General features: G+C 40.3%; 1 protein-coding gene across 1 annotated transcript in view; it reads left to right on the top strand.

The window, feature by feature from the left end:
- The window catches only part of LOC116335174 (dedicator of cytokinesis protein 2), a 91,568-nt gene that overhangs the window by 1,287 nt on the left and 74,780 nt on the right, over window positions 1-15,501 (top strand). The window contains exons 2-20 of the mRNA XM_031758828.2: window positions 739-822; window positions 2,452-2,492; window positions 2,682-2,737; window positions 2,845-2,941; window positions 3,033-3,181; window positions 3,448-3,583; window positions 4,225-4,382; window positions 5,553-5,634; window positions 5,797-5,932; window positions 6,785-6,860; window positions 7,018-7,094; window positions 9,136-9,386; window positions 9,706-9,804; window positions 9,973-10,045; window positions 10,343-10,446; window positions 11,511-11,712; window positions 13,249-13,346; window positions 13,449-13,538; window positions 13,786-13,886. Coding sequence (XP_031614688.1) covers window positions 739-822; window positions 2,452-2,492; window positions 2,682-2,737; window positions 2,845-2,941; window positions 3,033-3,181; window positions 3,448-3,583; window positions 4,225-4,382; window positions 5,553-5,634; window positions 5,797-5,932; window positions 6,785-6,860; window positions 7,018-7,094; window positions 9,136-9,386; window positions 9,706-9,804; window positions 9,973-10,045; window positions 10,343-10,446; window positions 11,511-11,712; window positions 13,249-13,346; window positions 13,449-13,538; window positions 13,786-13,886 — 2,110 coding nt within the window. The remainder of the gene's footprint in view (window positions 1-738; window positions 823-2,451; window positions 2,493-2,681; window positions 2,738-2,844; window positions 2,942-3,032; window positions 3,182-3,447; window positions 3,584-4,224; window positions 4,383-5,552; window positions 5,635-5,796; window positions 5,933-6,784; window positions 6,861-7,017; window positions 7,095-9,135; window positions 9,387-9,705; window positions 9,805-9,972; window positions 10,046-10,342; window positions 10,447-11,510; window positions 11,713-13,248; window positions 13,347-13,448; window positions 13,539-13,785; window positions 13,887-15,501) is intronic.

The following is a 15,501-nucleotide window of genomic DNA, read 5'->3' as shown; positions in this document are numbered from 1 at the left end:
AGTTCTTCTTGAGGGCAAACCATCTCTAAGCTCAAATGGAGGAGAGCAAGCCTCTGAACTGTTGCATAAAGAGGAATGATAGACTCTGTAGCTGTCGGTGCTCTGCACACTTTTCCTCTGCCGTGCAACTGGTCTTTGGCTGCAAAGCATGTCGCTACTCATTGCTGCTTTCAGTGTTTCCTAAATCTGATCATTTTGACTGATACAGTCATTAAAGAAAAGACAGAAAGCAGAAAAAAGAGCCACCTAACGTCTTAAAATTGCTCCAGATCTCCGGATTATCAACAGCCCAAAACCTAAACAAATGCTGCTTACTATCGCATAAGCCCAGCCTGAGGCCCAATGAAGAAAGGCGTTGCTCCTCAACCTGTTCCGTTGCCTCCCTACTCGTGTGTGCCACCGTTTGCAGCTGGCCAGCATCTGGATACACTAACTTATTTGGGCTACCTATTTATATTTACCTTAAGCTACTTAGTCACCAACTACTATTGTGTTTCACTGCTACTTGTGTTTTTTTACTGGTTAGCCTTTTTTTTAAGTCTTATAACGTGTGACGTCATTAATCAAGCTAGCTCACCGTGTGTACTAAAATCTTCCTGTAACCGACGCATTGCCACTGCACACTTAGTGTTTGTGTTCAAGTTTATTTTTCCGTTGTAACAATAACCTTAATTATATATTCAACTTATTTATTTATATATTTATTTTATTCACTTATTTTTTTTTCTTCTTCTTTAGTAAAGTGGAACTTTGTTGGCCAAAATGAGAAGCACCTTTCCCTGGAGGTGGGCGAAACTGTCCACATCCAGGAGGTTTGCGAAGGTAAGATAGTGTTAAATAAGACGTTTATCTGGTTTGTCAGTGTGGTTCAGATACTTTATACATAGATGTGTAAACCTTTGAAATTATTTGTTATTGAAAAACTGCATGTTAGTAAGTATATTTTGTTCGTGTATTTGTAAATGTTACATTTTATGGAGCATAAACATGATAAATATATGTAAAATATAATAATATGTACGCTCAACTGCCACTTTTTTAGGTACACCTTTGTACTGGGTTTAAGCCCTGTTTAGCCTTCACCATTGCCTTAATTCTTCCTGGCATAGATGCAACAAGATGCTGGAAACATTCGTCAGAAATTTTGGTCCATGTTCACATGATAGCATAATACAGTTGGTGCAGAGTGAACCTTCCTGATGCAAATCTCAAAGGTTGGATGGAGATTTGGTGTCTATGGAATTAGCCAGATGATTTGGGCTTTGTCACACAGAAACAGCCATTAGAGGCCATCAGAAGATGGGTACACTCTGGCCATAAAAGGATGAGCATGGTCACGAGCAATATTCAAATAAAAAATGCTAAATTGGTACTAAGGAATCCAAACTGTGACAACACAATACCCCCAACACCATTACACCACCACCTGTCTGAAGTGTTTATACAAGGCCGGATGGTTCCATGCTTACATCTTGTTTACACCAAAGTCAGACCCTACTATTTGAATATTGCAACAGAAATCAAGACTCATCAGACCGGGCAATGTTTTTTCCAGTTTTCTACCACCCAATTTTGGTGAGCTCAACCACATTGTAGCCTCAGTTCTTAGCTGGCAGACAAGCGAGCCTCGCTGTAACAACAGTGCATCGTTCAGAGTCCCTTCAGTCACTTTTTCAGTCTGAAACTCTGTTTGAACTTCTTAAGGTTGTCTTGAACATGTAAATGCACTGAGTTGCTGATATGTGATTGGCTGATTAAATATTTGCAGTAACAAGCAATTGAACTGGTGTACTTAACAAAGTGACCAGTGAGTAAAACTATTACATCGCTGTTACTTCCAGAATCAGAATACTTTATTAATCCTTAAGCAAATTATGTGGTTACAGTTGCTCCAAGACAATAACGGTAACAGACTAAATTAAGAACTAAATTAAATAATACAATATATTACAAATTTTACAAAATATAAGAAATAGCTCCAATATGTACAAGTAGCTCAATTATAAATATCCAGAATATTGCAAAGGTGAAATATATATGATTGACATTTTACTCTAAACTGCAAAACTTGTTATTGTTATTTTCACTGCAGAGCATGTGCAAAACGGTGTAATTATTGCACTGTGTACTGTGCATTAGATGGAGGAATTGTACAGGGAGATGGCCATGGGCAGGAATGATTTCCTGTGTCGTTCCGTGGTGCATTTGGGAAATCTCAGTCTCTCACTGAACATCCTCTTGTGACTGGCCAGCACGTCATGGAGTGGGTCAGAGGTATTGTCCTAATGTTGGACAACATCCCCCTCTCTGATACCATTTTAAGGGAGTACAGCTCCATCTCCACAAAATTATGGAGCTGGACTCCTTTAAGGTAGTGATGTTGTTCCAATTAGAGAGTCTACGCTATCCTGATTTCCTGTCTTGATAGTAAGATGCCACTTTGTCTTTCAGGTTGGTACAGAGGCTACTTGTCTAGGAACAAAGCTCAACAGGTAAGAGCCTACACAAGCATAATATCAGTGAAAATTTACATTAACAGAAAGCTTTAAAGCACATTTAAGCGGTCATCCAGATTTATTCATGTGAGAGTTCTACTTTTCTTATTCTTTCTTGTGGAAAAGAATATTCCAAGCTATCACCACTTATCGTTTCCTCACTCACCTCCTATACATGTATTCCAGGGAGTGTTTCCAGTCAGTTTTGTTCAAGTTAAGGAAGTCATAATTGAAAAACGAGGGTATGTAAAATTAAAAAAAATAACAGTACTAAAAATAAGTCGTCTTTAACTGTCTTCAAAAGTTTTTTTTAATTTGTTCCGTTTTTCCATTACTTATGCTATGACAGAGATGAGGAAGTGGTGATGTCTGCAGAGATGCCCTTGGTGAAGGAGGTGACCACTACGTTGAGGGAGTGGGGAAGCATATGGAAGCAGCTATTTGTGGTATGAATTAAACAGTGAGACACTTTTTTGTATTCGTGTGTGTGTGTGTGTTTGTGCGCCTGAATCTAACATCATTTATTTACCTCTCCAGGCCAATAAAGAGGCACGTGTCAAACAGGTCCAGAGGCTGATGTGGGAACTGATGGAGTGGCGTTCTCAGCTCCTGTCTGGCACCCTGCCTAGTGATGAATTCAAGGAGCTAAAGCAGAAAGTTACTTCCAAGATTGACTATGGCAACAAGTATGCCTGCATTAATATTTAAACATGTTTATACTTTCTCATTGTTTAAAGCTTAATCAACCAACCAGATTTTTGTCAGACTGACTGTATAATTCATGTTAGTTTGATCTCCTTTGAACATCTTTCTGTTCTTTTCCTGAGAACTTTGTCTTACAATCTCTATTCCTTTGCCTCCCGGTCCATACCCCTTGCTGTGTTCCTGTGTTGCTCTTCCCTCATCCTTGTTCACCTTGTATCAATCTTCCCTCTATTACTCCCCACACCAGGATCCTCGAGTTGGACCAGGTTGTTCGAGATGACGACGGGAACATCTTGGAGCCAGAGCGAGCCAGCGTCATCAGTCTATTTCGGGCCCATGAGGAGGCCACAGCCAAGATCGGTGAACGCATCAAAGAGGAGCAGGTATATACCAAACTGTAGGAAGGAGAGGGCCATATAGAAAATGTCTTTCCAAGGGTGAATGTGATGTCACACTCACGACAGTGTTGTGGTTTGCAGCTCGACAGCAACAACCAGGGAATTGTTTTCTGGAGTAACTTCTACCCCATTATTGGGGTAGTACAAGTTCATGTAAAAGTTACCCTGAACTACACACGAGTAGAAAAACGACTTTATTACTTTTAAAAAAAAATAATACAGTAGTAAAATAAAACTTAACCCCTATGAAAAAGTCCTTAAATAATACATTTTACTTCCCAGTCATGTGTGCTAGCTTGGACTAATTAAGAATTCACTTCCTTACAAATTGGCTTAACTTCACTTCAACTCCATCCAGCCAATTTTTCATTTCAGCCTTGACTCAGTTCATTGACAGAATGCATTTCTGATGATTTTCTTACTCAGTGATTTCCATTTCCCGCACAAACCCACAATCTGCAGCTGCAGCTGGTACATTTTAGAATAAGTAACCACTAATTATAAAACATTAGAGCAGCCAAACACATTTATCAGACCCTTGCCAAAATGAACACTTTTGGTTGGAATTTTATCCTGTTAAATCCTCATCAGTAGTTATCTCCTAAAATTAATTTCCTCTCACGCAGTCCAACATCCAGACAGACCACAGCGGGATCTCAGCACGGATCCAGTCCTCCCCCACACACAGCCTCTACGTCTTTGTGAGGAACTTTGTCTGTCGCATTGGAGAGGACTCAGAGCTCTTCATGTCCCTCTATGATCCCAATAAGCAAACCATCATCAGGTGTCACTTCTCTTTCCTTACCTTATTCGCTAAAGGTGTTTCAGACATCTGTTCCTGTCAGGTGGATTAGACGCTCAGGAAGATTTGGCTTCACATTGTGAAGTAAAGTTATTGCAGGTCTTATATATTTTCCAGTGTCACTGAAAGGAAATGACTTTTTATTTTGTGTTAAATCACAAACATACAGACTGAAAGATAAGGTGATATTTTCTTATGTAATTGATTCTTTGGAAATTAACATCATAGTTCCAGCTGAAAAATTACATCCCTAGTTTGTTTAGATGTTGTTGTCGTTTTTTTTTTTTTTAACCTTACCTCAATTGTTCTGCTGTATAAAACATATATGCAAAACCTTTTTTCTATTTCTTCTTGTGTCTGTATACCTCTCCATTGTTTCTCTGCTATTGCTAAGCCCTGTTAAATGTGAACAACGGCATGCCAAAAATAAATATACAGAAACTACAAATTATAGGGCCGCACATACTGAGTGGCAGCACTGTGTGGTGCCTGACAGTGCTGACGTTAAGCCCTGTCACTCACTGTCATACTGGCTATATCTATGTCTCAGCCACAGAAGCTGAAAGTATTAAGATAGACCCAAGTCTGTCATCTTATTCTTATAACATATAGTGTCCACAGCTACTCTTTCATATTTTCTTGCCATTGGCTGTGATCTCTGATTCACTTCTGTCTCATCTGTGCTTATGTGCTTAAATAATTTACTATTTTCTTAGATAACCATTTTTTTGTTTTTTTTACCCACATTTCCCTGAAAAAAGTGAAAAATAGTAGGTTTCAATATTTTAGAAAGATACTAGGTTTTCCTATTTTTTAACCTTACTGCATCCACAGGTTTTTCTAGGGGTCTGCTTTTCTATTCTCCTCCCTTAAGGTGTCTCCTACATGTTTATGTAGCTACACAGGGTAGAATTAGTAGTTACAGCAGTTTCCAAGGGGATCAAAGATTTCAGCTTAAGTTTCACTGAAACTGTTTTCATTGTGAATCATGTGTATCAGTCAGGCTGCAGTGCAGTTTCATTTTGGCTAGTAGAGCATGTCTGCAAATTTATTTATGAATGATGACATAATCTTTATGTGGTTGCTTGCTTAAATGTAAAATTACTTTAAAAGTGTTTATTTATTCATAACTCTTTACCCTTCTTTGTACAGTGAGAACTACTTAGTACGCTGGGGCAGCAAAGGTTTTCCTAAAGAGATTGACATGCTCAACAACCTGAAGGTTGTCTTTACAGTAAGTGACCACACGAGGGCAATGTCACACTGTTCTTAGCTGTGGAGAGATGAAATAGGTGACCTATTTCTTTTCAGAAGATTACATTGCATTTTTTTTCGTTTCCTTATTCCTGATTTCTGAATTTATTTCATGCACAATTTCTTTGTCTTTGTTCAACAGGACTTGGGAAACAAAGACCTGAGCAGAGAGAAGATTTATTTGATCTGTCAGATTGTAAGAGTAGGCAGGATGGACCTGAAAGAAGCAAACAACAAGAAGTTTACTCAGGGCCTGAGGAGGCCTTTTGGGGTGGCAGGTAAGTCATGAAGAGACAATGCAGAGTTTTTTTTTTTTTTTCCGACGTGCTACTAAATTTCTAGCCCTAGTGATAAAGGAGTGGAAAAAATACATTGGCAATCTTCATTGTCAGTCTTAACTAGTTCAACGATAAGCAATGTTTATTTTACAGTTTTGTTACATGTACGGGACTCTACATTATTACACACTCTTCCACTAATGAACAGATATATTGAGCACTAATCAACAAATGTAGTGAACATGTTGGGAAACACACTATTGCATAATTTGAAGACAGAGAAGAAGACTGCAAGTCTGTGGATTTAAAAAGTGCAGGGTTAAAACCCTTTTTAAAAAAAGTAGCTTTGTAAATGCTTTGTGAGCATATGGTGACCCCGAGAACAGGTCTTTTTGATTAATGCTGAGGGTCAACAGAAATAGCTTTTGTCCAATTCACAAGAGAAAAGGCTAACACGGTTCATTTCAGTACCAAATTCCACCAGTTTTACTATCAATAATTACTTTTGTTAGATGGTTCAATCATTTTTACTTGTGTTCCCTAAAGGTCAACATTGTTTTGCTTCTGCTTGTGCTGTTTCGGGTATTATTGAGCATATTTACACCTGGGAGCTATCCTTTGTACAAAGCTAAAATGTTGATGGGGACCCTGAAGCGCCTTTTTTCTACACTTTTGGCTTCTAAGAATCTCACTTCTAAGTTGCCTATATCCTCATGTAACCTAACAACAAGCATTAAGGAGGCCAGTCTTTCTAATGTGGTGTTTTGCTAATGTGAATCCTCATTACGGATTACTACCTAGTACCTTTTTGAGTCTGTGATCACAGACACATTTGTTTTGTCTTCTTGGCAGTGATGGACATCAGCGATATCATCAAAGGGAAGATTGAATGCGATGAAGAGAAGCAGTATTTCATCCCCTTTTTCCCGTATGTCCTGTTTCTTGTTTCTTTTTCCCACTCCACCTCTCTCTGACCTTTTCTTAGAATTAAAAACCTGAAAATCTATTACCCATAAAATTAAGAAAACAGTACTGTAATTTTCTGCATATGAATGTTTTCTTTGTGTTTGTATGTTTGGCTCCAGGGTAGTTGCAGAAAATGACTTTCTCCACACCTTACTGAACAAAGTGACAACATCACGAGGAGACAGTGGTGGCCAAGGTACATTTTTGCACTCCCAGGCTTTGTTCTTTGTTCCTAGCCATGTGGCAGTTCTTGCAAAAGTCCTGCACGCACTGAAGGTTCCCACTGGACTGTGTATGCTCCAGTCATTTGTGGTCAGATAAAATGGCAATTCTTCATTGCATCTTCACCTCTTTTCTCTGCACCGGGGTGGAGAATGAAGGACATTATCCTGATGTATGGCACCCACCCTTGAGCCGGTGTTTTCATATTACTTAACCTCCATTTCTCCCTGACCGGACTCCAGTCTTGCTGCTCACTACCTCATGTTTATGGCTGACTTTGACAAGCCCTATGGGTGACACTGTCTTGTTCCACATAGAGTAACCCCACATATCCGACTGCACTGTCATATCGCTCAGCTTTTATCTTCCTCTCGCTCCTGAAGGCCCTGGGCATAACCTGGAAAATGAAAGGAGCACTTGAACAAGCAGATATGGAAGGAACACTTGAGGCCACCAGATGCCTGCTCTTAACATTACTCACCCCTAATCTCTCCTTCCTCTCACTTTTAGGCGCTTTTACTACTGTCCAGACACACACACACACACCACAAAACACATTGAGTGTTTTCCCTGTAGGTCTGTGGTTAGCCTTGAAAATGTGGGTTTGTAACACAGTCTAGATTTCACCACCTATGTATTTCCCTAAAATAGCTCACCTCTTTTTTCCCTTTTGATTCCCAATTCCTTCTCTTTGCTTTTTCACCTAATTTCTCTGAAACCCTCTGAGAGTCCATTTTCTTTAGAAGTAAATTCTGTCGATAATAATAATACCTCCATCTTGTCTTTTCCTCCTTTGCTCCCATTTCCTAAATGGGGCACAGCATTTTTCGAGCATTTATTGCAGTCTTGTCTGCAATGCCAGCACGTCCCCAGATCATTTTATTATTATGTTTCCCATAAATAAACAGTAACATTTTACATAAAATAAAGCATGCATTAAGTTCAGCCCTCAGGCCTCATGTTTCAGGGTTTCTGTTGGTCCTGAAAACATCTTAACGTTTTTTTTAAAATTCAGATTTAATGCTACAGGTCCTTGAAGTTTTTTTTTAATTTACCTGACTTCCATTTGAATTTACATTCCCACAGAAAAATAAATGAACACTCGTTTTGCGATCCCTTTTTTAAAGAAGACTTGAGTGATGCCTGTATTTACATGTAAACACTCCTAAATTTGCTCAGGTGTGGTCCTGCAAAGTTCTTTAAAGTATTCAGTTTATGCTCGTGCCCATTAAAATACCCTGTTTTTACACAGGTTGTTTTATATGATAGAGGCTCCTGCAGGTCAAATCTTATTTGGGCATTTTTCTCTTTCTGGTCTGTTGTATTTTACAGAAATGCATACATGCATGAAGAATAAGCATAAAAAGTAACTGGTATATACCCTTACTCTGACTGTGTGCTCAAACCACTTTTTTACTATGGTGCTCATTCACATACATTCAAAGAAGAACTTTTTTTCTATACAGTTTTCACACAAACTCTCACTCTGACACATCAGAGCCAACTCTGGGTTCAGTGTCTTGCCCAAACATGCTTCAGTACGCAGACTGGAGACGCTGGCGAAGCCGATCTTCTAGCAACAGCTGCCACAAAGCTGGGTTTGGGTTTGAGCCTGGGCCTGGTCTTGCAGTAGAGAATGGAGCCAGTGAAAGAAGTGAGGAACTGAGGATGGGGCTGATCACCTGAGACCTGCTCAGATTTACCGGCATCAAGATTTCCAAAGCCAGGATAGGAAGATTTCATATGTGCTTGAGGGTTCCCAACAAACAGCTCTACAAAAAATATAAATCTCATGGCTCTAACTAGAAATGTGACCAGATATAAGCTTGAAAAGCCTCTTCTAGCTTCTTTTAACCCAACACAACTACAACTCTGTATCACTCTTTCTGTAGTGCAGAAGAATAATATGTATAAGGAAATAACATATAAAAAGTTAGTATCACATCATTGTTTTTAGTAATACATTCTCTTCCTCCATCTCTAATACACAGTCTTCTTCATTCTCTTATCCATAGGTCTGTGGGTCACCATGAAGGCTCTGGTGGGTGACATCGTGCAGATTCGGAAGGAATACCCTCACCTCGTGGACCGTAGCACCGTGGTAGCCCGGAAGCTTGGCTTCCCAGAGATCATTATGCCCGGAGATGTTCGCAATGACATCTACCTCACCTTACAGGGCGGGGACTTCGACAAATACAACAAGACAACCCAGAAAAACGTCGAGGTCATTATGTGGGTCTGTGATGAGGAGGGCAAAGTCATACAGGTGAGGAAATGTGAAGTACAGGGACAGAGCATATCAGTGGATTCAAGAGGGATTTCTGTGAACTGTGATTGGTTTATGTGTGTCTAGGGTATAGATAAAGTGTGCGGGTGCACACACACATGTTGTGTATTAAATGATTGAGGTGGTATAGGTCAGTGAGCAAGCACAGCACTGATGAAACACTTACTCACCCTCTCATAGTCAGGGCAAATGGATACGGATTTATCCCAGAAGGCAAATCCATCTTGGATGCACACACAAACATAAATTCTTTCCAGTCACTGTGAGGCGTATTTTTCTTTACCTCTCTTTTTCCTAGAACTCCATCTGTCTGGGAGCAGGGGATAAGGCAGTCAGTGAGTATAGATCTGTCATCTACTACCAAGTCAAACAGCCCCGCTGGATGGAGACGTTTAAGGTGTGTGTGTTTTATTTCCTTATCTACTAGTCTCTTCGTTCCGTTGTCTTGATATAATGCATTTGCATTTCTCATTTCTAACTTTCAAGGCAAGAAATCACATATTGTCAGTATGTCTTTAGGTTATCTGCTTTATTATATTCTACAATAACGTGAGATATCCTCCAGGTGGCAGTCCCCCTGGAAGAAATGCACAGAATTCATTTACGCTTTATGTTCAGACATCGCTCTTCCCAGGAGTGTAAGTATCACCCTCTGTCTCTCTCTACTTGTCTGCATTCTTCATTAGATCATCACTGTTAACTCCTCCTCTCTGATCCCCTGAGTATAATGTGACACTGAAAGGACAGAATGAGTCTAACCTATTTGGAAAATGAGCCAAGGCATCATTACACATACTTGATTAAACAAATGAGCACTTTTTCTTTCTTCTGCGTGTGAATTCTCAAACTCCTTCCGCCCTTTCTCTATTTCCCTGATGTGTTTTTCCCCTGGCCATTTCTAGTTTTGTTTACTTATCGTTCTCCTTCATTTGCAGCCAAGGATAAGAGTGAGAAGAACTTCGCTATGGCTTTTGTGCGTCTAATGAAGGAGGATGGGACTGTTCTGCAGGATGGACTTCATGAACTTGTGGTCTTCAAGGTCAGAACCAGCGGCAGAGCTTTTGCACAAAGATAGACGAACTAATGAATGGATTCCGTGTCCTCTCGAAGGAAATACCATCATCCTCTTTTTCCAGTTTACAGAATAGCGCATAGACCTACGAACACATAATAACAAACAAAGAATGATCCTTTTATGATGAATTTATATTTACAATATGAAGGTCAAACAAAAGTGGTGAAAATGTCCACAGCTATTTGTTGAAAATACTGTATAGTAGATAATCTACAAATAAGTTTGAAAGATGTTTGCACCGGGAAAAACGTCTAACAATGTATGTTTAAATGCAACAATCATCAAAACTGACCTAAACATGTAGCGAGTATAGATAAGAGATTATGACCACCCAGACAGGTTGAGTGAAGCCAAATAGATTTCCTGCCAAATGAGCCCAAGCTAAGATTGAATCCCCATATTGATTAAATGCCAAACCCAATGAAGATTAATTACTCGTGATTCACTCAAAGACCAAATGGATGGTCCCTCTGTGCCCTCTTTCTCGATTATCTCTCATTATCCCTGCATTCCTCTCGCTCATGGCTTCACTCTCTTACTCTCCAATTTTTCCAGCCACTCACTCATTATTTACTGATGTGGCATTAATGAGGACAGAGTTGAGGGTGCTGAGTTGAAAATATGACATTCACTGATGCCCTCACCTCTGCCGTGCCAGAGCTGTCCCACTGCTCCTGCTACCCACTACCTGCCACCCTGAAGCAATCAGCGTAGAAGAACCGTTGACGTTGATGTGACAAATTAACGGTGTTCTGTTTTTTCAAAGCTTCTATCTTTCTAACTTGTCTGACACCACTGTATCCAAAACTCTGAGTTCACAGAAATTAAGGCATAAGTAAATAAGGCTTAGGCATAACAGAGGATTACTCTTTACAAATCTTACAAATGTATCAAATCGTTCAGTTTTTCATTTACATCAAGACGTCTTGTAAGCGGAGACAATTTCCATACATCTATGCCATCTTTAACAATTTTGGCGCACTAATGGTGTCCACAGCATTTTGTTAAAAATGACTTTGTGCTTTTAGGGTGACAGCAAGCGCATGGAAGACGTGAACTGCTACTTGAATTTGGCCTCAACCCGCAACCATCACAGTGACCCCCACAAGATGTCCACACTGAGCCGCAGCTCAAGCAGCGTGTCTGGGGGAGGAGGAGGCCTGTCTGTGAGCTCTAGAGACAGCTTCACCATCTCCACCCTGGTCTGCTCCACTAAACTCACCCAAAACGGTACGTGCAAGCGTGATATTGTGGCGACGTTAGCATGCTAGAGGCTTGGCAGGGCAAACGATTTTTAAACAGAAACAGCCGTGAAAACACAATAGATGACAAAAGGTCAAAGCAGACCTTTATGTGGAGGAGGGTGCTTGAAATCAAGCCTGACACATCCAAAAAAAACCCCATTAATTAACAACTTCTTTCAACAGACTAATAAGGCCAGGCAAAGACAATGAATCATCGGTTGGCTGTGAAATTAGTAGAGGACAAATCCACTCCTTACAAGTCTGTAAGAAATACTGGTCGGATGTGGCCTCATGTATTGGGCTGGATTCAAATGTTTCCCTAGAAAACAACAAACTGGTGGTGAAATGCAATCAACATTTTGCTAACGCGCTAAGACTGTGTTATTTTTAGGTTTAGGGTTAAAAGTTGAGGTGAGGTCAAATTAGAGGAAAGACAACCTCTAACCAATTAATGGTGAGTCAACAGAATCTTAATTAGACTATATGTTTTGTGGTCATGGAATAATAAGCAAGGGATGGAGGGCAGGCTGTGTATATACATGGATTTTATTAGCAGGGAATGTCATCATTTTGTCCTACACACTCAGGCAGCCCCACAGGCCAGACACACACACACACACACACACACACACACACACACACACACACACACACACACACACACACACACACACACAGAGTGAAATGCACATCTACATCTAATGCAAAAAGCACGTACACCCCAGACAGTAAGGTGCATCAGAGACAGGTGGAGTTCAACAGCTGTTACTGAGGAAGCCAGTCCATCACTATAATGAACATTATCCTGTTGTATTAATCACCTGTACCACGTGCACACAGACACACACATGCACACACTCACACACACAAAGGGCTCTCAAGCATGCATGTGCACAGTGTTGTTCAGGGCCACCCACCAGATGTGCGGCTTGGCCCGGTGAGTCAGAAATTACCGGACAGGGAAAGCAGTGAGCCTTACGTGGGCAGCACTACAGAGACATGGAAATCTGCCCCGTGTCAAACTGAAGCAGAATTAATGACACAGACTGTGGATTTGAAAGTCCCAGAGGGACGGACACTGTCCATATAACAATCATTACATGACATATCTCCACTTTGTTGGCACATGGAGATGAACTTGAGACTCTAGAATTAAATGTACAATATTGCCCAGGAAGCATAAACTTTATATGTATTATTGTATATTTAAAACCCAGTTGATTACATTTACAGTGGTTTAAAACAGGGAAAAGCAGCAAATTTCTGAATGTCAATGCTGTCAGTTAAGTAGCGTAACTAATTAAATTATTTATTGTTTCAACTCCAATTTTAATACAGCACAGAAAAAATCAGCTTACTATATTTCACATGAAATTAAAACTGAATTCTGCGCAATACCAAGGAGAATCTCTCTCTTTTTTAATTATGCTGTTAATTGAAATGACATTTACATTATAAGAAAGTTGAGTAACCTCCACTTCCACCTGAACATCAAAAATACTTTGTTTTCTCGTCTCTGTAGTGGGGCTTTTGGGTCTGCTCAAGTGGAGGACTCGCCCTGAACTCCTCAAAGAAAACTTGGAGAAGCTAAAAATCATTGACGGAGAGGAGGTGGTCAAGGTCAGTGGTGTGAATACAAGTGTGCCATTCAATAAGTGTGTAGGCTAGCGTGTGTGTACTTTGACTGGTTCTCTCTTTTTTTTCCTGTACATGTGTGTGTAGTTTCTGCAGGACACTCTGGATGCCTTGTTCAACATTATGATGGAACACTCTCAGACTGATGACTATGACATCCTTGTGTTTGATGCCTTGGTGAGTGTGTGGTTTTTGTGAGTCTGACTTTGCATGCGTGCGTGTCAACGCATGCAGCAGATATCTTGACAGGCTATCTCTGCGTTCAACGAGTCTTGACATCTTTGTATCTACCTGTCCATCTATTCCCAAATAAAGACTGTCAGATGATCATACAAAAATTCTCATCTGCCTTTTAAATGTTTTACTGCTTTGTAAGCGTTTAACAAACTCTCAAAGTCTCTCTTCTCTTACTTCTGTCTGGCAGATATACATCATCGGGCTCATCGCTGACAGAAAATTCCAGCACTTCAACACAGTGCTGGAGGCCTACATCAAGCAACATTTCAGTGCTACACTGGCTTACAAGTAGGTTATTTCCATTATCAGAAGCCTCTTACTGTCATGTCACTCCTGAAAGAGTAAGATACACTTTTCAATAGCACATCCCATTTACAGGAGCAGCAAAGGAAGTTGCTGAAGGATTTGGTGAATTGAATATAAACCGCATGGTGCGGTGATTAATAACTTCACTCTTGGTTAGTCAGATCCCTGGTATCAACAGCTCACAGTGACACATGACAACAAGAGCTCAGCAGATAGAGACAGGCTTCTCCAGGAAATGTGAGCTTTTGTCTGAACGGTGCTGAGTGACAGGATGCAGCCAGAGGCCGATGGTGTGGGTTTTTGTTTACTTGTATAATGACAATAGAAATAAATATGGTGATGAAAACCCCTTATGTAATCACATTAATCTGAGGTAAATGAGTTTATATTTCACATAATCACTGTAAAATGTCACGCATTTAAGAATAAAATAGGAAATGCCACTCTTATTGAAAAGATGCTGTAAATGAGGCAGCGACACGTAGGACTGATGAGAATATCGCATTCCAGCGTGTCCTGCATGGCCGGCAAAATATCACATTATAATGAAGTGGTCTCATACATGGTGTATTCATTGAATTTACTTTGCAGCACGCAAACACAAAAACTGTACACTCATAATAGATGAAAATAGACTAATTATCAGCATTTCCACTTCAGACAAAGAAAACGTGTTTTATGGTGATTTAATGGAAGCGCCCACACTTTACAGGAGGGGCCATGGGGGTTCCTTCCTTAGTGTTTCTGGGCAGAGGGCCTGGCGATCCCTCTGATCGTCCAATCCCTGCTTGACAAATCTGGCTATAGGGACAATGGAACATCACCTGTATGGAGGGGAAGGAGCCCATATTAGTCTGTGAGATCGAGAAGCAGGGTCCCCTAGCTGAGGCTCTGAAATCAGTTTCCCCTTGATAAGGGATGGAAGGCTGATTTCCACTCTGGATTTCTGAGGCAGTAGACAGGGATGGCTGTACTTGTATTTCCCTGGTGCCTGTACACTGGGTTCACCTTGGTGGACAAGATGGTTATTTCCCTCACCTCTAATTTTACTTTGCTTTCACTTTAAAACACATTTGTTTACAGTGCCAAAGCATCCACTAGAAAATTACCAACATGTCTAAAGATACGCCTGACTTCTATTCATCCTGCATCTTTTCTCACTTCCTCCCACTGCTCCACCTCTCAGCATTCCCTGCCCAATTATCCTCATAACTTTCTTCCTCCTCACTGCTTTGCTTTCTTTTTTCCACTCTATCGTTTCATATGTGCCTCTATCATAACTCCATCCCTCTCCAGTTAGTATGTTAGTATTCACCCTCTTTAAGAGGGTCACTGCAGCTTATCGCCTGTCAGCCCAGAGGCTATTATGTAAAACTGTCTAACTTGCTCTCACCATATTTTAAACTGCTCTCAGAAGGAATAAATCCTCCTGTACTTCCCTTTAAGCTATTGCACCAAAACAAAACTAGGGATCACTTACTAGTAATTACATTGGAAATATTATCAAGTCCACTCTAATGGCAGTGAGGCCAGATTGGAGTCAAGTTTTAAAAGGACTTTTATTGTTTAAGAGGATTGTGTAGTTTTAAAGTGGTCG

Source organism: Oreochromis aureus, linkage group 2 (genome assembly GCF_013358895.1).
Source record: "Oreochromis aureus strain Israel breed Guangdong linkage group 2, ZZ_aureus, whole genome shotgun sequence".
In the NCBI taxonomy this organism is placed as follows: Eukaryota; Metazoa; Chordata; class Actinopteri; order Cichliformes; family Cichlidae; genus Oreochromis; species Oreochromis aureus.
This window is presented reverse-complemented; position numbering and strand designations above follow the sequence as displayed.